We start from the raw sequence: 24,094 nt of genomic DNA, 5'->3' as shown, positions 1-24,094 counted from the left end.
GCCAGTGCATTAAAGCGGGGGTCACACCAGGGTGACCTCTCGTACTCACACATACACACACACACACACACACACACACACACACACACACACACACACACACACACACACACAGCCTATTCCTTTCCTGATTGCAAACTTCACCAAAACTGCTCCATGAGTCTGGCCGTAGCTAACACTTAGATCCTTAGTGTTTTCTGGAAATTTTGGTTTTTAACAATTTTTACATTCTGAAACTGAACATACATACACACACACACACACACACACACACACACACGTTCATTGGTTAGTTGTTTGTTAGTTGTTTCTCCATCATCCTGACCTCTTCCCTACACAGACCTTTTCACCCTTAAGCACGTTTTTCTGAGCGTGTAATATTGCCATGGATGGGTTTTATCCAAGCCCCCACCACAACCACTTCCTGGTTGATCAAATAAGGAAGTGCCAAAAACTGCAGTTCTCTGAGTGTCCACTAGGAGTAGTTTGCACGATAGAGCAGTTTCTCATTGACCCTCATGTTAAACAGGCAGTTTTCCCAGCATAATCAAGGCCTGGTACAAAAAAACATCATATCTCCATGACAACCCTGAGGGGGTGATTTTTTTTGGACCAGGCTAGTTTTTATTCTATTTGAGGTTAAAGTTTATGAATAATTAGGGGCGTGGCCTCTTGAGAGACAGCTATCCCCTGGCCCTCACTTCTCCCCAGAGGTAAACGTCAGCCAGATGGACGTATGTCCCTCCCCCCAACGTCACATACATTTTTGGTAAGAGGAAATGAGGCGGAGTCAAAGTCTGACAAGATGGTGATTCCCGTAGGCGGGAACGATTGGTTCAAGTTGAGAGAACGGACCTCAACTGGTTTGCTACGTCCATTTTCTATACAGTCTTTGGTTGGGAACTGCAGTGCTCACCCACAGCTATGCTCCGGAAACGCCACCAGGGTTTGTCGGGAAAGCCGGGCAAACATTTTCAGATGTTGTGTATCTTCTGTATTACATGTGTACTGGATGTAGATTAATGGTTCTCTTAGAGATAACATTTGATCACAAAAAATAGTAGGTGGAGCCCAAAACAGAGCTAAAAGTGTGTGTATGTGACTCACCTGTCCCAAAGCTTTACACTCCTACAGGTGTTGGTGCAACAACCAGCAGATATCAGAGCTGCGGATGAAATCACAAAACAGTTATTAATCCAACCAATTACAGTAGCATTGTCAAACACTGTATGTTTGTGTGTGCCTTTTATCGTTTATGCCAGTTTGCTGCTAGTTATTCCAAACACGCACACACACACACACACACTCACAGTGTATCTCCTCATTCTGCTTCTCTGACACAGACACTTTTGTCTTTCTGTCAATCCACCTCCCTGTCATTGATGGGCAGTCACTGGCAGCATATCATTCTCTCCTGTCCTTTTTTGTGGCAGTTACCATAGATACGCCACTCTGTCTAAATCTGTTCTGGCTGTAAAATGTCTTTATAAAAGTTGTATGCATTAACGCAGGGAGGAGCTGCACAGTCACTGTGTTTACTATGTTGAAAAGACAGATGGATGCTGGTCCTGTCTCCAGTTGTGACCTGGACAAAGATGCCCTATGACGACCTATAACATTTCCATTAGAGAAGAAGGGCTGCAGCTTCCGAAAGCTTCACATCACCTTTGGTTGTCTCAACTTAACCGTCACACAAACCTTAATTCATAAGATATTATACAAGTTGTTGTGCATAGCTTTCCATAAGATATATCATACAAACCTATTGATGAGAATACGTTCATATGTTGAATAAAGTTTACCAAAATGAATATGAAAATGAATATATGCACTACAACATATTTGATCTGATTTATTTATTTTATTTTGTTTATTGTTTTTATATTCATTTAAATGTATAAATTTATATTAATTTTTATTTTGTTTATTGTTTTTATATTCATTTAGATGTATATATATTTACATCATTATTATTTACATTATTTATTGTTTTATAGTCATTTAAATGTATATATTTATATTATTAATTATTTTTGATATTCATTTAAATATACTGTATATATTGATATTACTTTCTTTATTGTTTAAATATTCATTTTTAAATGTTTATATATTTATATTAATTATTTTCATTTTACATTCTTATAAATGTGTTTTTCACTTGAGTTATATTTATATTTTTAAGTTCATGAAAATATACTGTTAAAAAAAAGTTCATAAAGTAACCGTGTTGAATAATCCGGATCTCAATAAAGACCAAAACAATAATGATGAATATGATTGTGATTTCTGGCATACTTGAGCATCCCTATGTAACATCACAATAATAGTAGACTGTCAATCTGAATGTCTTGGTCAGAGGTGCTCCAGACAACAGTGAAGATTTGTCATTCATATGTCACAGGTGCTACTGCGCTCACCAAAGCTGAACAGTATAGGTGGAATAATTATATTCAACACAACCACGGCAGCATGAAAGAACCCAGCGTGGCATAACAACCGTTTCCATCGGTTACCACGGTGAAACTAGAGGCCTGCTGAACGTGTTGTCCAACTCCAAGTGAGCATGTGGCAGAGCAGCTGTGGAGAGGAAGAGAGGCTGAACACTGACTGTGGTCATTTATCAAACACAGCTTAACCACTGCGTGTGTGTGTGTGTGTGTGCGTGTGTGTGTGTGTGTGTGTGTGTGAAGATGATTAATATTCTAATTACAGAGGAAACACATTGACAGTTCTTTGGATCAACTATGCTACTCCACCTCTCTCTCTCTCTCTCTGTGTTTCATTCTGTCCTCGTTCTTATGTTGACCTTCTTACGCCTCTGGTTGTGTCTCAGCGGTCCAAGACACACACACACACACACACACACACACACACACACACACACACACACACACACACACACACACCCCTGGGTTGGTTCACAGCTGTGTGCTCTGCTTTGCTTCAGTGCACCTCACTGTGTCAGAGAGAGTGATGGACAGGGGAAGGAAGGGATGGAGGAAGAGAAGAGAGTGTGTGTGTGTGTGTGTGTGTGTGTGTGTGTGTGTGTGTGTGTGTGTGTGTGTGTGTGTGTGTGTGTGTGTGTGTGTGTGTGTGTGTGTGTGTGTGTGTGTGTGTGTGTTGAGAACAGAAACTCAGTACTTTGAACAAGAGAACTGGCCTTCTGTCCACCATCAAAGGGCAGACACACACACACACACACACACACACACACACACACACACACACACGGGTTAATATGCTGAATCTATTTGAATACATAACAAATACAGCAGGCTTGAAGCCGACACCTGGACATTATTTTTGCCTACGCATCTACAAAGGGTTTCTAAAAGTGTGTGCACGCGTGTACATGTAGGTGTGGTGTGTAAACATGTGTGATGGTCAGTGTACTAGAATATATAAGATCCATTAACATGCAAACTGCTCCTGTGCTGAAATAATAAGAAAAAGGGACTTCAAAGCTGACTGGAGATGAATTGCCAGGGAAGCAGCTGTTGGCCTAGTTAGCAGCCCTGTCTTTAATACAGGACCTCTGATACATACACACTCACTCACATCACACAAGCTCACGCACACACATTTACACATATGTTACACTTAAATAACACTTGGAATAACACATTTGTTTCCTGTAGGAAATATGAAAACACAGTTCAGATCAGGAGCTGTAGCATTTACACTTCAACTTGCTCATCACGTACTGACGACTTCTTCTGCTCTACTTGCGTCAGCTACTATATACTTTCATAACTCTTATACAAACTAGTAACAGTACATCTCATAATCAACATAACTCATATAAACAAAACAAAGTGCTACTCTTGGTACCATATTCACTATTACTCATATGGTTACTTTGAGTCAATACCCATATTAAGTACCCAAATACATGTTTACTTACTCTTACAGGGACTACAAGTAAGTATTTAGCAAGTGACCTTATTTACGAAAATACTGTTTCTTTTTAGTGTCAAATTAGTCATTTTAACGTATATAAACAGGTAAGTAATGCATAAATTAAAATGACATAAAAACATGAAAATAACTCATCAGTAATACCACATTACTCCAGACTGAATAATCTATGAACTTGTCTTATTACTGCTATTACTGTTTTAAACATTTATGAATTATGCTTATTTACTGAATGATCTATATTAACTAGTCTTTGACCCACAGCCAGTTACTGTATTATTTTCACATCAATTACCGCACATAGGACTTGCAGTGGCATATGCTCAGGCTGGGGCATTAGCATTTACTGACAATTAGCATTAGTTTAACATTAACAGTTAATGGGCCTACAGTTTTCTAAAACATTTAATCGGTTCATCCCTTTTCAGACCCTTTGTTCTCACTACTGTCTTAACCACATTTATCTCTAAGCATGTGTTTCACTCCTTATAGCTCACACAGAAAGGTAGAAACTTGTGTTTAGCGACCGGAGTCGTTGGTATCAGCAGCCGCCATCTTAGACACACGAGGTGGCACACATGCACATCGTAACACGGTCAAATTCAATGTCTCTTAATGTCACAGCTGTTCACTAAAGCTCTAATAAAACTACTGATGTCTATTGACATCTGACGACTTCTGAAACCCAACGAAGTGTAAAGCTGAGAGAGCCCTCTGCTGACGAAGCTGAGTTAGGTAGCACTAATATCACCCATTCAAAGCACATTAATACAGAATTATTACTGTTACTTACTATAAGTATTATGGACAATGGGGGGGGGGCGTAGTTATGTGTCTCTTAACACACAGTGCCATACAAACAACCTGTACTTGAACACAAGCTGCCAGCTTCCATCGAACTTTGACAGACCTTTACTGACCTCTCCGACGTCTCACCATTGTGTGTGTTCTTATGCATGTATGTGTTTGTTCATCTGGTGTGTGTGTGTGTGTGTGTGTGTGTGTATGTGTGTGTGTGTGTGTGTGTGTCTGTGTCTTATTTCACTGTAGTGTAGCATCCCATCATCCACCAGGCCCCCAGGTCAACCTTTAATGACTTTTTCTTCCAAATGTGCCAAGGCTCAGCCACCTTCTTGACCCACTTCCTCATAAAAAAGAGGACCCACATTACATATCATATACAGTAAATCTGCAGCAGGCAAGATTTATATGTATTAATCATGAGCTATATCAGCCATCATCATAAAATGTAGGGCTGTGAAAGAAAGTATGGTTACTGCTGGGAAAGCTACAGAAGCCTAGAACGGCCATTCTTGCAATTATGTTTTTTAATGCTGTTAATTATCTTGATATGTCGAGAAAACAACCGTTGTTCACTCACGAGAAAACAAAAGATTGCCTCCTTGTTACTTGAAATGTTTATCAGAGATCAGAGGTTCGAACGACCCAGATCGAGCTGACGGTGATGGTCTTAGGGCCCGTCCAAACAGAGACAAGTTTTCCTGTAACCGCACAACTTTAGTATCGTTTTGGCTGACCATCCACAGGGAGCTGGCATTATCAGAGCCTGAAAAGGGATCTTTATAAACCGGGTCCCAGAGTGAAAAGTTTTGAAAACGCCCCCCATGGCGGTGAAACAGCATACTTTGTTAAACGATGCCGTCATCTCCCCACCTCTTACCTCCAACCCCTGCGTCGTCACATAACAACAACAGTGCTGCTGTTTGGAGAGAGCAGTACGGGGAAGGGGCTAGACTGTATACTGACCTGTACTCTGAGCCACATGTTTGTGAATTAATTACGCCGACCATATATTTCTCCCTTTTCCCTGTTGATGAGTCGCTAAATTGGTCTCTAGTAGCTTTTTATAAATAAAGTGGCCAAGAGTGCTTTGGGACGGGAAAGGGGCTCGCAGCAGCACCCTCTGCTCATTGAGGACACTAACTGCAGAGTGATTGGTGCATCAGATTCCAAAACAGCCCAAAAGTCTCCACTATCACCAGAAACAGTGAAACATTTCTCTCTAGGATGGAGGAGGATTTGGGAAGTCTCCAGATTTGGAGAGAAACTCTCCAGTGTTTGTATTCTCCACAGCGTCTCTCTGGCTCTTCTTCTCTGTTGTTGGTGTTATTCTGTTGCAGTTAGCTCCACATGCAGGCCTGGCATGTGTACTGCAGCGTTTTAGCCGGTTTCACTGGTTTCGTGTGGACGCAGATATTTCTTGAGTCGAGTCTGTGTGGACAAAAAACTTTTTATGACGGGGAAAAAAGGTCGTATTCGATCATGTGGATGTACCCTTGGGAAAGTTAGCGAAGGATATGTGTGTGATTACATATGGTTTTCAAAATAAGGCATTCCACAATACACATGAAATAAGATTTATTAGATTCAATTCACAAGTATGTCCCTTAAGAATTAAAAATGAAATGCATCTAAATTGTGAGTCAATATCTTTATTTTGTAATTTTTTAAAATGCATACATTTTAGTTGAGGACTTGTCTGACTACATACAGACACAAAATCGAGTTTACTGAATCAATTGAACGATAGTCCAGAGTCACATCAGCTTGATCTGGACCATTTGAGAGCATGTCAGTATAACTGGTTGAATTGGCTGATTTGACTGCAGTGCATGACACATGGTACTCTGATAAACATTACAAATAATAAGAGGAAATAATGTTTTGTTTTCTCTTAATAACAAGTTAAATATCTTGAGATAACAAAGCGTGTTATTTGGTTTTCAGGCGACTTAGTGAAGGTAAACACAGTGAACGTCACTGAACTCTGGAGCTGCACTTCTCAGAACCTGTGGATTTATCCACTAATCAGTCCTGCTGCCTTCAGATCCTGCAGGGATTTTATGAACTGAAGGAAATGCTTTTCATACAGTAAAGCAGCTGATACTGCATGATTACCCTCAATGCACACTGATTTACTGGCCCCCCTGCTTTAAACACATTTGACGTTAATTTCTGTGCCAATTTTGCCAATTTCGGAAGGTGGTAGTATTTAGCCCCGAATTCTTTGGGTACTGGAGTTTGAGGATATGAGTGACATTCTGACTCATAAAGCAAACTGTTGCCGAAAAGCCACAAAAGGCTGTACTCATTTACTACTGTTTACAACATTACAGCTGTGTTCCACCATAATCAGTTAGCAACTTGAATAGCCAGCACGAACCCCAGCTTTGGGGGTCACAGCCGGCTAACCTGTAGCCACAGCAACAGGCAGTTTGCTGATCCAATGGGGAGTCAGGACAGTCCGGGATTACATGCCGTGGTCACCTGCCATCTGCAATGCCAGGTACAGGTGACCCAGAAGTACAGTGGCTATCAATATTTTTTTTCTCCCTCATGAGTCCTTAGGGGCTCCATATATCACTTTCTGTGCATGTGAAAAAATTAATTGTATTCATGTATATGGATATGTGAATTTGTACAGTTTGAACTTCACAGAACTTTTCAGTCGGTCAATAAAAGCTGAAATGGCGCACTGTCTATCTGATAGAAAATGTAGTTTTTCATTACATTTTGTCAAAGAATCTTCAATAAAAGCTATAAGCCTAGTACAAGTAAACACAAGGCAATGACAAAAACATCTTTCACGCAAAATGTTATAATGTCACTGATTAAATGTCTATCACAATGTCAGAAATGAAGTAATATCCGCAGTGTAGCGACAACAAGAAGAGCATTTACCCTGTGCCTGTCAACTGTGCACTCTCTTAATTGCTTACATAACGCAGCCTAATGTGCATGAGTACATACAGCAGACACCCCCCAGCCCGCACACACGCTTCATAGGGTACATAATGGCACAAGCATGCAGCCAGGGATTGGATTGGAAACAGAATGGCTGGTTATTAAATTCTACTTTCTTTATTTAAAACAATTAAAAATGCTTAACTCAGAACACTGAGAAGCATCAAGAGAGACAAGTTAATACTAGCAGGTAAACACTTTTAAGCATCAATGCTATTTAAACATACAAACAAAATTGACCTCTGAACTGGATAATGCGTTTCAGGTGGGGCCCCTTCAATCCTATGAAATACATTAACTAGAGACTTCTGCTCTCTGGCTATCTCCAGTGGGTATTCAGTTTAACCGTGCGCCTCTTCTAGACTTTCCTCATGTAATCGGACCGAAAGGGTTAAATTGTGATAGTGAAACAAGTTATATTGTGGTGGCTTTTAAGGTTACCCCCTGATATCTCTTTCGCCATGTAAGTCAATGGGAGAAAGTAGTGATGTCCAAATGAAGCTTCATGAAGCATTAGTTGTATTTGTTGAGTCCACCAGATGGAGCTCTTGGTTTAAAGAAAAGGGCTCAATGAATGGTGATTCAGTGTGTTTTCAACCCTTTGTGGAACAGAGAGCTCCATCTAGTGGACATTATAAGTTAAAATAATGAAAATGGTTCATGAATTTTCATTTGGACATAACTAGGAGAAAGTCTTTTTAGGCCCCATGGCATCACATTAACAACAGAGAAGTTGTAATTCCGCTGTTTGGCCACTATGTCAAATTGGCTTAAAAATCCAGCCCACTCTCTCTCTCTTTCTCTCTCTTTCTCTCTCTCTCTCTCTCTCTCTCACACACACACACACACACACACACACACACACACACACACACACACACACACACACACACACACACACACACACACACACACACACACACACACACACACTAACACACTCTTCTACTAGACTATGGCAAGAAAGTTTCATCTCTAGTTCACCCCAGAGCACACTGCATTCATTACATCTCTCCCGCTCAATGCTGTGATGCTACTGTCAAATGAATTTTCTCGAGGTAATGTTCCCCTCCATTAGCAACAAAGAAACTGTGTTTCTTTAGGGTATTCACTAAGACAAACACATGTACACCACGGCAGGCCGGTTAGAGTTCTATAGTGAGCGGGAATCAGGTGTAACATAAATCTGTATCAGTAAATGCCCAATAGCAAATGCATCTAACCATCTATCCATGTGGTTTAGCAGTAAAGCACTTTTGAGTATCATAAAGGAAAAGGAATCCCCTATAAAAAAAAATTCAGAGACTTGGATTCCTGCATTCTGGCGACTGCTGGCGAAATAAGAGGCAAACTGAAAGAGCATTTTTATGTTAAATACTTTAAATTTGACTTTTAATTCTCAGGGAAGAATACAGAATAATTTGCCCCTCTGGCATGAACTAATAACCATCAGTTTTCATTTATTCATGTATTTCATACATTCATTTATCTTTCCCCTGCCCCTTAGAGAGTCACACCACTGCTACATTCGGTAAACGTATCCATGCACGCAGTAATATCACTGCAGTATGACAGTAGGAGGGACTTAGCATGTAACTAAGCAGCGACCCGTAAGATCAAGTGTTTGACAGATGACCTTGTATTAACAACAAAAGGACACTTCCAGGCTTGGGCTCTTATTTCCAAGTATACTCAATGCACTTAGCTTGATGGGACCCAGACTTAAAAAAATGTAAGTGTATCCCAGTGATTGCATTTTCCTTTATATGAGAAAAACAATGATTATGTACATGTGTGTTAAGCAGGCTCAATTAGATCTTGAATGCAGCATATTCATCCATGCTCAACAATGTTGCACCAACACAACTACAGCAGGAGAGCTGACTGACAGAAAAAACAGAAGGTGGAAGGTGTGCTGACCCCATCACCCACAGATCCCTGTGTCATAGCTTTGCCACTTCAGCCAGGCTCCAATCACAGCCTCAAAAATTATGCACTGTCTGAAACCTTGAGAATAAAATATACTTAGACACACAGTACACACACACCAGTGGCGGCTGCTGGTCATGCTCATTTTTCCGGTCTACATCATAAATGTGTTTGTTTACTTATATGTTAATTCTACCCTGGGGATTGGTAAAGTCTCCGGATCAGTTCAGAACAACCCAATGAAAAACTTGGAAAATGCATGTGGATGTTCATTCTTCAAGATCGCGGATTCGCTGATTTAGCTGTCAATCAAAAAAGGATACTGCCTCAGACAGCTCATCCAATCATCATGCAGAAGCAGAGCGTCCGGGCCAGCCCACTGCCCAAGAGACCCCCAGAGACGCTGAGCGTCCAATGGGCGGGACAAAGCCCAGCATTTATCCAGTGAGCATCTAGTTTGGCTGCAGTGGAACAACCCGCTCTACGCTTCCCCATTGAAGTCAGTAGAAGCTGAGCGTCCGACTGTGCAAAGCGCTGTGGGGCTGTGGGGATGAATGAGAAGGAAGTTGCTCTGGTTAAATGTGTTAAGTAGCTGATTCTGAACAAAAGATGAAGGCTTTCTAGTGCGTATTTGGTCAATGAAATGTACACACAGCAGTACATATTTCACCACAAGCTGAGCTTCCCTTGCAGTCTTAGAGCCATCACCACTGACACACACAATTACTCAGCCTCTGTTTGTTCCTCCATCTCTGAGGGGGCATATGCAGGTGTGTTTAACCCTTTGCTGTCGAGGGAAAGACAGTTACATCATGTTCTGGTACATTTATATCCAAAGGAGGGCTCCTGATCACACACCAGGCCGTGTCATCTAAATGACATAATCCACAACTATTTTTTTCTAAATACACTTTGTCATCAGCTAAATTAAATAATACTCAGTATTTATATGGCACTCAAAACAAAGTTACAAAAGGCTTTGCAAGACAAAATAAAAACGGTATACAACGATTAACCTGTTATACATCATTGAGCAAAAGGAACCACATATAAAACAACATACAATAATTCAAATGGCAGATATTGGAATTACAAAGACATTTTAAAAGAAAATTGGCCAAAATCATATCATATTCAAAATTGTTACTACATGCAAAAGTGCACATGTATATTGTGGCTCTGTTTTATTATAATACGGTAATGAACTTGTGACTTCCTTCCTCAGAAGGAAACCAGGCATGTCATTTTTCAGACTAATTGCTGACAGTCACACAGTCGGGGCTAATGTGTCAACAGATAGACTTGTAAAAAAGATCTCACAGTGGTGAACAGTACAATTAAATACATTCCCCAGTTCTAAGATCTATCCTGCTACAACTCAAGTATAAATGTAAATGTACGCACGTGACTGAGGTGTAATTATTGTACTTTATGTGAGAAAGTGTGTGTGTGTGTGTGTGTGTGTGTACGCATGAAACAGAACAATTAATACCGGTAACACTAAACCAAACACATCCTACTGATCACACCCTCAATTTTGTTTTTATTTCTTCCCTCCCTCTTGCTTTACTTTCCTCTTTTTCTTTTATATTATATTCTTATTCACATGCATATATTGTTTACATATGTATGCACTAATTGGTCAACAAAAAATACAAAAGCCTTTGTAAACTGCAAAATCAACCCACCTTTACATTTGTTCTTCTCATCGAACCTCCTCTCTGAAAATATTTCAACCATTGCTTGCTTCTTTAAAATGCTAACAGACTTGGACTTGTGACTCTTAGGTTTGTTTAAGTTATCTATTATTAAAATGTGTGCCTTCAATATTCGCCATTTAATGACAAAATTATAACTATTAGAGACAAAATCAACTTGCTTGGCACCAATTTTTCTTCAAACCAAGGAACCTTAGAAACAACTGTGCGACCTGATATATTCTTGGACTGCTTTCCTACAGTTAACCTTAACAAATGAACCTCTACTATTTCAGCATCAAAGCCCTCTACTTGTCTCCTAGACTCTATCCCAACTAGGTTACTTAAAGAAGTGTTACCTTTCATTAGCACTCCTGTATTAGATATGATTAACATGTCTTTATCAGCAGGTCATGTACCACAGTCTTTTAAAGTAGCTGTAATTAAACCTCTTCTTAAAAAGCCCAGTCTTGATCCTGAGGTACTAGCCAACTATAGACCTATATCTAACCTTCCTTTTCTCTCTAAGATCCTCGAGAAATTAGTCGCCAATCAGCTGTGTGACTTTTTACATAATAATGAGATATTTGAGGATTTCCAGTCAGGATTTAGAGCGAATCATAGCACTGAGACAGCACTGGTGAAAATTACTAACGACCTTCTAATAGCTTCAGACAAAGGACTCGTCTCTGTGCTTGTTTTACTAGATCTTAGTGCGGCCTTCGACACTATTGACCATCACATCCTGCTACAGAGACTGGAGCATCTAATAGGCATTAAAGGAATCGCACTGAGCTGGTTAAAGTCATATTTATCAGATAGATCTCAGTTTGTACATGTTAATGACAAATCCTCCATGCACACTAAAGTCAGTCACGGAGTCCCACAGGGCTCTGTCCTTGGACCGATTCTATTCACCTTATATATGTTTCCCCTAGGAAATATTATAGGAAGCATTCACTAAATTTTCATTGTTATGCTGACAATAGTCAATTATATTTGTCGATCAAACCAGAAGAAACCGATCAGTTAGCTAAACTTCAAATGTGCATTAAGGAAATAAAAAGCTGGATGACCTGCAATTTTCTGATGTTAAACTGAAGTTATTGTACTTGGCCCCGAAGGCCTCCGAACTCATTAGCTAATGATATTGTTACTATGGATGATGTAGTGTTGTCCTCAGTAAAGAATCCGGGTGTTATTTTTGATCAGGATATGTCCTTCAATTGTCACATAAAACTGACAACAAGGACTGCATATTTTCACCTGCGTAATATTGTGAAAATTAGGAACATTGCGTCTCAGAAAGATGCAGAAAAACTGGTCCATGCATTTGTTACTTTTAGGCTGGACTATTGCAACTCCTTATTATCAGGCTGCTCCAATAAGAGTCTCCAGTTGGTCCAAAATGCTGCAGCTCGTGTACTAACTAAAACAAATCAAAGAGAATATATTTCTCCTGTATTAGCCTCTTTGCACTGGCTACCTGTAAAACCTAGAATAGAATTTAAAATCCTTCTTCTTACCTACAAAGCTCTTATTGGTCAATTCAATTCAATTTAATTCAATTTTATTTATAGTGCCAAATCATAACAAAAGATATCTCAGGACACTTTACAGAGTAGGTATGGACCACACTTTATGACTTTATGATTTACATAGACCCAACAATTCCCCCGTAGAGTACGGTGGCAATGAAAACCTTCCATATAACAGGCAGGAACGTCGGACAGACCCAGCTCTGTGGAGCACAGCCATCTGTCTTGACCGGTTGAGGAGGAAGAAAAGGGGAGAGAAAGAAATCAGAAAGAGATGGTCAGGCTCCGTTGTATCGTAAAGAGCTCATAGTACCGTATTACCTGACTAGATCGCTGTGCTCTGAGAATGCAGCGCCACTTGGCCTTCCTAGAGTCTCCAAAAGTAGAATGGGAGGCAGAGCCTTCAGCTACCAAGCTCCTCTCCTCTGGAACCAACTCCCAAGTGTTATTTGGTAGGCAGACACTGTCCCCATATTTAAGAGTACACTCAAAACTTTCCTCTTTGATAAGCTTACGAGCCCTTAGCTATGTTGTTATTTGCATTAAATTTCTCTTAGAGCCTGTATGTACCTAAGCTGATTTTGTTAGTTATGCTTTATTATGCTGCTATAGGCCTAGTCTGCCAGGGGATAATCCTGTTCCTGATACTCTGAACTTCTCTCTGTTTGTATCATTCATGTCTCATCAATGCATGTTACTAATTCAACTTCTTCCTTGGAGTTGTTTGTGCTTTGTCGTCTCGCGGGTCTCTGCTGATCGTGGTCCTATATGACGCTTCCTGCAGCTATTATTACTATTACTCATATAAACTATTTTTAGTTTTATAAACTATAAAATTTGTAGCCATAAAAACACCATCAGTGGTATGTCTCACTTTATCGTAGCTGTTATTACCACTACTCATCATTGATCATATTTACCACCATAATTATTATCATTATCATAATCTATCACCTTAATTGTGCTTGTTCCTACTATTCTGCTTTATTAATTGTCATAACATATAAGTCATATGCACATTACTATAGATATTATTATAGTTACTGTTACTTTTGTGGTTGCTTGCATCTCTCGGTCTCTCTGTCTGTCTTTGTCTCTCTCTGTGTCTTCTCTCTTCTTTTCTTCCTCCTCTCAACACAGATGTCCGTCCTCCACAGAGCTGGGTCTGTTCGACTTTCCTGCCTGGTTTCGGGAAGGTTTTCGTTGCCACTTTGTGCTCAGAGGGGGAATTGTTGGGTCTATATAAATCATTAATAAGTCATAGAGTGTGTCTGTAAAGTGTCCTGAGATAACTTTTGTTATGAATTGGCACTTTAAATAAAATTGAATCAAATTGAATTCCAACACAAACAAAGGGAGAGTGACTTGATTCTCTGCTCAGGACACAATTACTCCACTATATCTTTACATAGAAAATAGCTGTTTGCTGCTATATTAATGCTCCGTCGAGTACAGCTTCTTTAACTTTCATTATGATGGAGAACAAATAAAAGAGTTAATAGAAATCCATTTGGAAGCCATACATAGTATATATTGCTGGGTCATATGTCTGCTAAAGTGGTGACTGTTTGATGTTCTGACATAGTAAGTGTTCCTTATTGGCTTTATCAATTCTAAAGGAGATCATGCATTCAGACCATAGACTGTCCACAAAGGTGGATGACATGTCTCCACTTCCTTCTACGGTACAAAAGTGAAGCCAGAATATCCTGGATAAGGCCATGTTATAATTTTGCAGCCAGAGTCTATGCAATAGTGATTGGGCGGAATTAAAGTCCCGCCGCCTATACACCTGTTTGAAAAACTGCAAGTCAATCACAGCTGTTGGTAAAGAGGTTTCACCCCTTTTTTATAGCATCAAATAAATTATTAAACACAAACTTATCAGAAAAACACTTAAACAAACATCAGTGAAGCAGTGATTACAACTACCTCAAATTGCAGAAACGATCTTTTCAATTCAACATGCTGAATCGGCTGAAAAACAGCTGACAAGGGCCAACAAGGGTCAACTAGTGCCAACTAGTGCCAATGGTGCAGGGCACACTGCAGAAGCTCGGGTGACAGGCGCTCACTATCGGCCCAACTCAAACTTACACTCTACCTGCCTTAAAGGTTGCAGGGGTTCAAACCAAATTCCATTGTTAGTTTGAATAAAAAATTGTAAAAATATAACACGCTAAAAAGTGGCAAACAAAATTTCAGCTTGATCTAGTGAATTTCCATATTTCATATAGTGTATGTGTTGTTCAACTGTGTCTTATTTATATGTTTGTTTGAACAAAATCTCGAATACATGAGTGTAATGAGTTTATATGGAGAGAAATATGTGGAATATGGACAACAAGAGTGGACAAAATTATATGGAATTATAGAAAGAGAGGTAGAAAGCAGCACAGATATTGACAGAGAGAAAGGAGGGAGGGATGTGCATGTTCATCCAGAGTTACTTACAGTGATCCTGAAAGATGCAGTAACCTTCAGCTTGGCACTGCTGTTATGACACATTACCAAGGTAAATACTTAGTGTTCTTCAAAAACACACACACACACACACACACACAGCCAACGTTAGCCTGTCAAAATGTGTCACACATTGTAAGTGGACCCACACTCCAAATTCAAATCCAAAAGTGTCAGTGATGGAAGTAGACACAAACATATTATCTGATGGTGTGAAACAAGGAATTGCATACTTCTGCCCACACATACCATATTGAAACACACACAGCAAATTTGATTTCCGTTTTTTATCAAACACACACGCAGACATACCAGTTGTCAGAAACCGGGTGAACAGATTGCGGGGGCTAAGCTGGCATTGAGGGTCATGCACTCCTGTTCCAACCTCCCGACGGGGAATTCGAACTGGGATAAGAGCCAGCGAACTCTCCCTTCATTCTGCCTTGCTGGACCTTTATCCTAACAGACCACAGCTCGATGAGTGAACGCACACCCACATGGTGGAGAGGAGGAGATGAGATGTAGGTTTAATGATGCCTGTGGGGAAATTTCATCATTGCAGATTTTTAGTCTGGCATCATCACGCTAATTCGCAAATGTGTATTATGTGCAAATGTCTTAAACCTCTCAGTTCATTTTAGATTTCTAAGGGGTGATATCAACACTGCAGATCAAAATAACTCTGGATGCAAATGGAGAGACCTAAAAACAATCAGAGCAACAGAACGTAACGTAACATAAAGTTGGGCAAGTTGAGACTGTGCTTAGTTGGTCAGCCAGGTCACAAAATCTGTCAAATGATAGCTAAACAGTACACTAAAATGTGTTTTTGGAAACATTTTAGATTATATTTAGATTTATATTTGATCAGCGCTGCTTAGTTTGACCTGAGTGTGATCAGAGTTTCATGAGTCCAGTTAGTTGAGCTGGACAGATACTGACGTTTTTCTGTTAGTCATCATCTTAAACCCAGTTCAGACCAAAGATTCACGATGAGACGAAGATGTTGCAGGTAAAAGTTGCAGCGGTGTACACTGGCCCATCTTGTCTAGACTCAAACCAGCGGATGTTGTTGCCTGCGAAACAGCGTGTCAAATCACCAGCAGCTGGTTTTAGAACGTGGGACATGTCACTTGTTTTTAACAGTCAATCAGCCCGTAGCAAAGTCTCCTGGTCCTTCAGTTACAAACATAGACTCTATAAAAAATGGATGTCGCATACCCGTTGAGGTCTTTTCTATCATCTTTATCCAATCGTCCTCACCTACGGGAGTCGCCATCTTGTGTGACTTTGACTCTACCTAATTTCCTCTTACCAAAAAAGGGCATGTATGTGACGTTGGGGGGAGGGAGATACATCCATCTGGCTGACGTATACCTACCTGAGGGCCAGAGGCTAGCTGTCACTCAAGAGGCCGCGCCCCTAATTATTCATAATCTTTAACCTCCAATAAAATAAAAACTAGCCTGGTACAAAAAGAATCACCCCCCTCAGTGTGAGATATGACCTAAACACACAGACTAGAATGTTTTTTTTTGTACCAGGCCTTAAACAGGTTTAATGATGCTGTGAAAATGGCCTGTTAAACATGGGGGTCAATGAAGAAACTGCTCTATTATGCAACTTAAACTAACCTAGTGGACATTCAGAGAACTGCAATTTTTGGCACTTCCTTATTGGATCAACCAGGAAGTCCCTGTGGTGGGGGCTTGGTTACAAACTGCCAGCTAGTTGAAAGAGGATCAAGCGTGCTATAGAGGGAGCGCTATAATCTAGAACAAAGCCGTGAATCAGAAAAATAACACAGTATTTTCCCAGTTTCATCACTACTAGAAATACAGCTGTAGCAAATTTCTCACAATCACTATAATCATTCAGATTTTAAGCTGGTACAAATGATATAAAGTTAGAACGGAAGTACACAGAGTCGTGGCAAGTTTCAGAACGTTGCAGACCTGCGCCTCCAAGTTAGAAGTTTCAACTGGTCTTGTCGTGAATCATTGGTCTTAACTGGGTTTTTAAATCGGCCCTTCATGAAATTAATGGTTGTGATTGGCTCAAGTTGCTGGGAGCCACCTCCTGTTTTCCTATTTTCATGAGCTATGGAAGCAGGCTCCTATGTGTTTTCCTTTTGAATTCTAAATTCAGTGTAACGTTCATTTCCACAGTATGGCATCAGTTTGGTAACTGAGTCCTGTAATACTGACCGCTCTGTTGCTCTGGGTTTCTCAGACAGAAGCTCTGTAACAATTCATCAGTTATTTACAGTTACTTTCTTTCAGCAGTTTTTCTATTCCATGATAGGCTACAGCCAGATACACTCACCACTTCCTGCACAGATGTGTCACATTAAAAGTCATCCCCTGGCTCAAAAGACACTCACATTTTTACTAATTTATACTGAACATATTTAATGTTTGAGCCCAGGTATTTCCCATTTTAATCGTTTGTTTTTAAATGGAAAACTAAATGTGAACACCATTGGGAGACATGGGCAAGTTCATGATGAGTTTAAAGTGCGAATTCCTGCCAAGTCTCCAATCTGGACCATTTTGTCTCAATCCCATTAAAGAGGTGTGTGGGGTGGGTATTGTGGGTTGAAGGAATATGGGTCCTAGATAATGATGCTGTTGTTTACAATTGTACTATTATAGTATAACAGTACCTGCACCAATACAAATTTTGACCATAAACCCACATTTCCCAGTAACACTGTAACACATCTCCAGACTGAGCCACAACAAGACTCCATTTCTCAGCCACATTTGGAGAAGCCTTTGAATTAAGACAGGCCTTGTCAACCCTTTAGTGCATTCAGACTTCAGAGGGTCCAGCCCCTGAATGATGATTGTTTAATGTACGGCCATCCAAAGACAGCTTCTTATCTATCTGTCTGCCTACATCATCTAGAGGACAAAATCATTGTCTATTATTACAACAAGATTTAGAGCAATCATGCTGTCTCAGAGGCACTTATAGCATCCCATTGCTCGGGAATTAGGATCATTTGATTATTGAGGGATTAAGCATGTGACTCTTTGTGACTGTCCTCTTCAACCCACTACAGGCTGCCAACATTTCAGTGATGGCTGTCCAACTGTTTGTGGTAATAACACTAATGTCTCAAACTAAATATATGGAAATGACTTAGTAAGAGGTTCAAATGGTCTCAAATGTGTTTGTGCTAAGGTTTGCTTTAGTGACAGCCCAAAAGCTGCAGGTATCCAGAACTATGTGGCTTATGTTTATTAATAGCAGCAATGTAATATATTATGTGCTCCCTTTACAGAAACTACACACTGTGTGTGTGTGTGTGTGTGTGTGTGTGTGTGTGTGTGTGTGTGTGTGTGTGTGTGTGTGTGTGTGTGTGTGTGTGTGTGTGTGTGTGTGTGTGTGTGTGTGTGTTTGTGTGTGCGTGTGTGTGTGCGCGTGTGTGTGCGTGTACCTTTCAGCTCACTATGAAGATACTTTCTGCTTATGCACAGTAATGTGAGATCAGTCCAGCTGAGCCCAACAAAAACTGCAGTGTTTTAAATTGCACCTAGGGCAGTGGTTCCCTAACAGGGGATACTTCTGCAGTTGCCAAGGGATACAGGAAAAGATAGAGTCACTCAACTAATTTGTAAAAATAGAAATCATGGTTCGATTAACAAAACACATTCACATACATTAAGTCAACTGTAACTGAACACAATTTACCTGTTATGTAAGATTATGTGAAAACTAGTTACCAAATTAGCATTTTAAACAGGTAGCTTGAAGTAATGACTAAATGGTAGAAATAAATACTTCAAAGTAATGACTAAATAGTTAATAATCTAAAAGTAACAGATTTAAAAGTAGGGGTTTTAAAAGTAAGAGTTAAAATTGTTAACTAAAAGCAGGCCACTGGATAAACACTTGTAGTTATGGCTAAAATATTGGATAAATGGTTGAAATACTTAGCTAAAATAATTGGTATAACTAGTTAGCTAAATGTATTGTAAATGGTTGAAATTTTTAGCTAAAGGTATTGGGTAAATGGTAGAAATAGTTGGATAAAAACATTGTGTAAATGGTACAGTTCGTTAGATAAAGTAATTGGGTAAATGTGTCACGGTTGAAGCTGGCAGGTGAACCTAAATGCAGAATCTCTGGAAAATCCTTGTCAACAAAGTAATGTGTAAGAAACCCACTCCAGTTAGTGAACTGTGGAAGAGACTGTGTCAGAATGGACCAAGATCAAACCAGAGCAGTGTGAGAAACTAGTGATGTCCTGTGGGTGCAGATGTGCTGAAGTCATTCAAAGCTGTGGCCTCTACACTTCCTGTTCATTTATGAATCCTACAGAAGAAAACATTGTTGAAATCTTCTCTTCTGAAACAATGGTTACTGTTCTCTAATTCTGATCACTGTTTTTACACAAAATAAAGGTTTTTGTTAAGGTGTCTCGGTTATTTAAAAAAAACATGCTAGTACAACAGTGGTATAGCCACAGCTGATATTCTATCATATTCTGGACAATAAGATATAACAATAATTCAGAATAAATCCAGTATTAATAATGTGCTCTCTAATTTAGATCTTCAGTAGATATATACTGTATACAGACCGGACTAGTCACATAAAAACACACAGCCGGAGTGGGCAGGGAACAGGAATAGAGAGTGACACACTGAGTGGGTAGGGAGACAAGGATGATGAGGGCAGACAGGGAAGGGCTAAAAGAACACAGACAGGAAGTAAAACATGACATGGCACAAAATTTGGAAAAAAAAACTTAAACAAACTCAAACAAAATTCAAGACTAAGACAAATAGCTAAAGATATTTGTTAAATGGTAGACATAGTAAGAAAAGTATTGGGTAGCTTAAGTGGTTAGTATTGTTAGCTAAAAGTAACTTAAAGTGAAATTCAGGTGTAAAATCATCCAAGTATCTTTTCGGCAAATCCACTAATCAAATAAGCCATCGAGACGATTTTTTTTGTGTATGAACTATTAACATAGATATCCCTAACAGCCGAATGTGGCTAACACTGATTAGCTCATCACAGTTAGCTAAAAGTAATGGATGAAACAATTGAGTGTTAGTAGCCTTGTAGCCAAGTACGATTGTTGACCAAACCAACATTAATATTGACAGTTCAATTGTATGAAGAAATTAACAATATCCACTTTCTTTAATGAAGTGTTTGGGATCGATAGAGGGGTAGACTACAGTACATGAGTTCATCTGACAGGGTTGTGGGTATCTGACCAGAAATGTTGGGGAGGACTGACCTAGGACACTGATGTATTCTAACACAGACACACACACACACACACACACATAGAAACACAAGCAGACACAGTAACATATACAAACTTACTTGCAGGTCGCAGTCAACACCATACAATAGTGCACTATGAATACATGCACTCTACACACCACAAGCCAAGAATTAGGATAGTAATTTTACGATTGTTAACAGCATGAGGGTACATCAATGACACTGTAAAGTGTGTGTGAATTGTAACAGTTAATTTCTCTTGGATTTCCCACTCACTGGCAAAGGTAATCAAGATAGACCATTGTAGAGTATTGAGCCTGTTTGACTCTGGCTCCATTAGCAGATGAATGATGACAAAAGAGGCATTTCTCATTTCCTAAATCAGCTGTCAAACGGATACTGCCCGGGTGTGATGTAAGAGCCACAAATCCTCTAAGCCATTTGCTGTAATTTTAGATGGGAAAGGATGTAATGAAATACCACAATTTGTTTTTAAATCAGTATATTTTGGTGACCTTACTTTACCTACTGGGCAATCAGGAATCAAATCAGTGACCAAGGCAGAAGGAAAAGAAAGAAGAAAAGCCTTTTGTACAAATGTCCACAGAAATTGGGACTTCTGTGAGACTTGTTTAAAGGATACATCAGAGGGAGATGTGTGATAAGGACAGACAATAAGGGAGTTTTGGAGAGGGGGGAGTATGGGGATGATGAAGTTCAATTCAATTCAATTTTATTTGCAGTGTCAAATCATAACAATAGTTATCTCAAGACACTTTACAGAGTAGGTAAAGACCACACTCTATGACTTATTTATGATTTACATAGACCCAACAATTCCTCTGTAGAGTACGGTGGCAACGAAAAAACCTTCACTATAACATACAGGAACGTCGGACAGACCCAGCTCTGTGGAGGACGGACATCTGTCTGCACCGGTTGGGGAGGAAGAAAAGGAGAGAGAAAGAGAGAAAGGACGGACAGATGTGAATATGACTTATATGTTATGGCAGTTAATACAGCAGAACAGCAAGAAACAAGCACAGCCAAGGTGACAGAACATGACAATGACAATAACGATTATGGTGCTACATATGAAGTTGGATTAGTAACATGCATTGATGAAACATGAATGATACAGACAGAGAGGAGAGAAGCTCAGAGTATCAGGAACAGGATTATCCCCCGGAAGACTAGGCCTATAAGACAAGCTATTCGTTTATTAGTCCCACAAAGGGGAAGTAGTTGAGAAACAGCAACTTTGCTATCCGTTTCAGGAACTTTCAAAAACCTCCACACTGGAGACATACCTGTTGCGCATGCTTAGTTAATGGACTCTCACAGAGGACAGCCTCTCAGAGCTAAACATCTCTAAGACAAAGGAGCTGTGCTGCCACAGGAGAAGGACACCTGGTGACTCCGGCCACTCACTACTGCAGCCACTGGGGATCAAAGGTCAGGAGGTGGAGCAGGTGGAGGCTTTCAGGTATCTGGGCATTGAGGTGGAGCGAATATTGTCCTTCTCTGTCCACTCTGAACAAGCCTACAAAAAGGCCAAACAACGACTTTTTTGCTGAGGAATATGAGGAGTTTTAATGTGGGCAAAGCCATTTTACCAGTTGTTTACAGATCACTTATTGAGTCAGTGCTAACTTACAACATCTCATCCTGGTACACTTTTCTTTCTGTCAAGGACAAAACCAAATTTTCACGCATCATCAAATATGCAAGTAAAAGGCGGCACACAGTCCTCCCTCTCAGACCTTCACACGCAGGCAGTCAGACGTAAAGCCACCACCATCTTACACGACCCCTCACAACCACTCCGCAACTCACGCACACTCCTTCCCAGAGGCAGTTGCTACAGGGTCCCTTTAGCACAGACAGTAAAAAAATGCATCCCATCCGCCATCAACATCATCAACCACTCACTATGAAATCTATTAATGTTCTTTTGAGGTTGTATTCTGTATTTACCTGTGTCATTCGGTATCTATCTGTTGTTTGTTTTATGTTACATTAAATTGTGTTTTTCCTATCTTATGTTTCTTTTATGTACAAGAAAAAATTCCACCGCTTTTTGCAGGGGACAATAAAGGTTGTCTGATTCTGATCACGTCACCTCAGCGTAATTAAAGCTTTATCTGACATAACGGCAGAAATTTGTTTTTGAGCCTCTATCGGCCGAAACCGACGACATGCCGATATCATCGTGCATCCCTAGTAAAGACTGCTGAATGTATATCAGGATGGCAGCTCATAAAAGGACATTTTCATTGAAATCTTAATCTACAAATAATGAAATGCATCGCAAGAAAAAATGGACCTTGATAAAGAGAGCTATGGAAAAATGGAAAAGCAACTTATTAACAGACAAAGGGAGAAAATGATGAGTGAATGGAGGATGGACGAGCTGGATGAAAAATGTCAGTGTGTAGATGAGCGAACACAAAGCCAGCTTCATCCCCACCTCCTACAGTCAGGATCTCTGGAGGACACAAATTACACTCCAGCTTGACACCAAAGCAGCTGAGGTTCACGTTGTGCGCTGACACACACACACACATACACACACACACCCACACACACACACACACACACACACACACACACACACACCTCACAAATCACACTCATTTCAGTCTGGAGCAGACAAATTCAATTAGAGCTACACTGCCTAAATGGGTTTATCTGAACAGTGTGAGCTTGTTACATGGAGCCCCTAAGCCTTAGTGTGTGTGTATTTGTGTGTGTGTGTGTGTGTGTGTGTGTGTGTGTGTGTGTGTGTGTGTGTGTGTGTGTGTGTGTGTGTGTGTGTGTGTGTGTGTGTGTGTGTGTGTGTGTGTGTGTGGTGTGTTTGTGTGTGTGAGAAAGAGAGAGATAGGGAGAGAGAGAGAGTACTTTAAAGCATGAAACTACAAAAGCTGGACTTACTAGGATGATTCTATCCATTTACACATAACAGTAAACTGACAGAGGGTGTTAAACAGCAGGACACAACACAGGTGACCTCCTGCTGCAGTGCTGTTGTGGATTTAGATGTTACTAAAGCAAGATTCATATTCAGTAAGATGCTAAAAGGTCCTACAGTACGGTTGCTGCAGCACAAATACACAGATGCAAAAGCCACAACATGGCAACAGAAGTGAGTGTCAATGGTTGACAGTGAAACAGGCTGACTGTTGCCGGCGGACTGTTATTGCCCACACATTTGGTCTGTGGAGGAGCAAAGTTCTAGCCCGTTTGACATTTGAAGTGCATTTTGACATAAATCCTCAGCATGTTTATCAACACTGACACTCAGAGAATCAGATTTCACACAGCACCAGAAAAACATGTATGACGTGTGTGTGTTCCGTTTCACTCGATTATGACACTGATGAAAGGAGAAGTCCTATTTTTGCACACAGACTGCTAATAATTAATTAGTGTCACCTGTAGGTATGTGCATATGCTTCAGTGCATAATGTTTATGGAGTGTATATGTCTGTATACATTGACGTGTGCGTATGTATATGCAATTATGGATGT

The 24,094-nt window shown here is 40.1% G+C and overlaps 1 protein-coding gene across 1 annotated transcript in view; it reads right to left on the bottom strand.

Moving 5' to 3' along the window:
• Positions 1-24,094, bottom strand: part of LOC310953933 (uncharacterized protein) — a gene marked incomplete at both ends in the record, with an annotated part of 58,143 nt that overhangs the window by 21,773 nt on the left and 12,276 nt on the right. Inside the window, one exon of the mRNA XM_083923198.1 lies at positions 1,108-1,165. Coding sequence (XP_083779324.1) covers positions 1,108-1,165 — 58 coding nt within the window. The remainder of the gene's footprint in view (positions 1-1,107; positions 1,166-24,094) is intronic.

This window comes from Echiichthys vipera (assembly GCF_963691815.1).
Source record: "Echiichthys vipera genome assembly, chromosome: 11".
NCBI classification, from domain to species: Eukaryota; Metazoa; Chordata; class Actinopteri; order Perciformes; family Trachinidae; genus Echiichthys; species Echiichthys vipera.
Note: the sequence above shows the minus strand (reverse complement) of the source record. Positions and strands in the feature narration are given on the sequence as shown.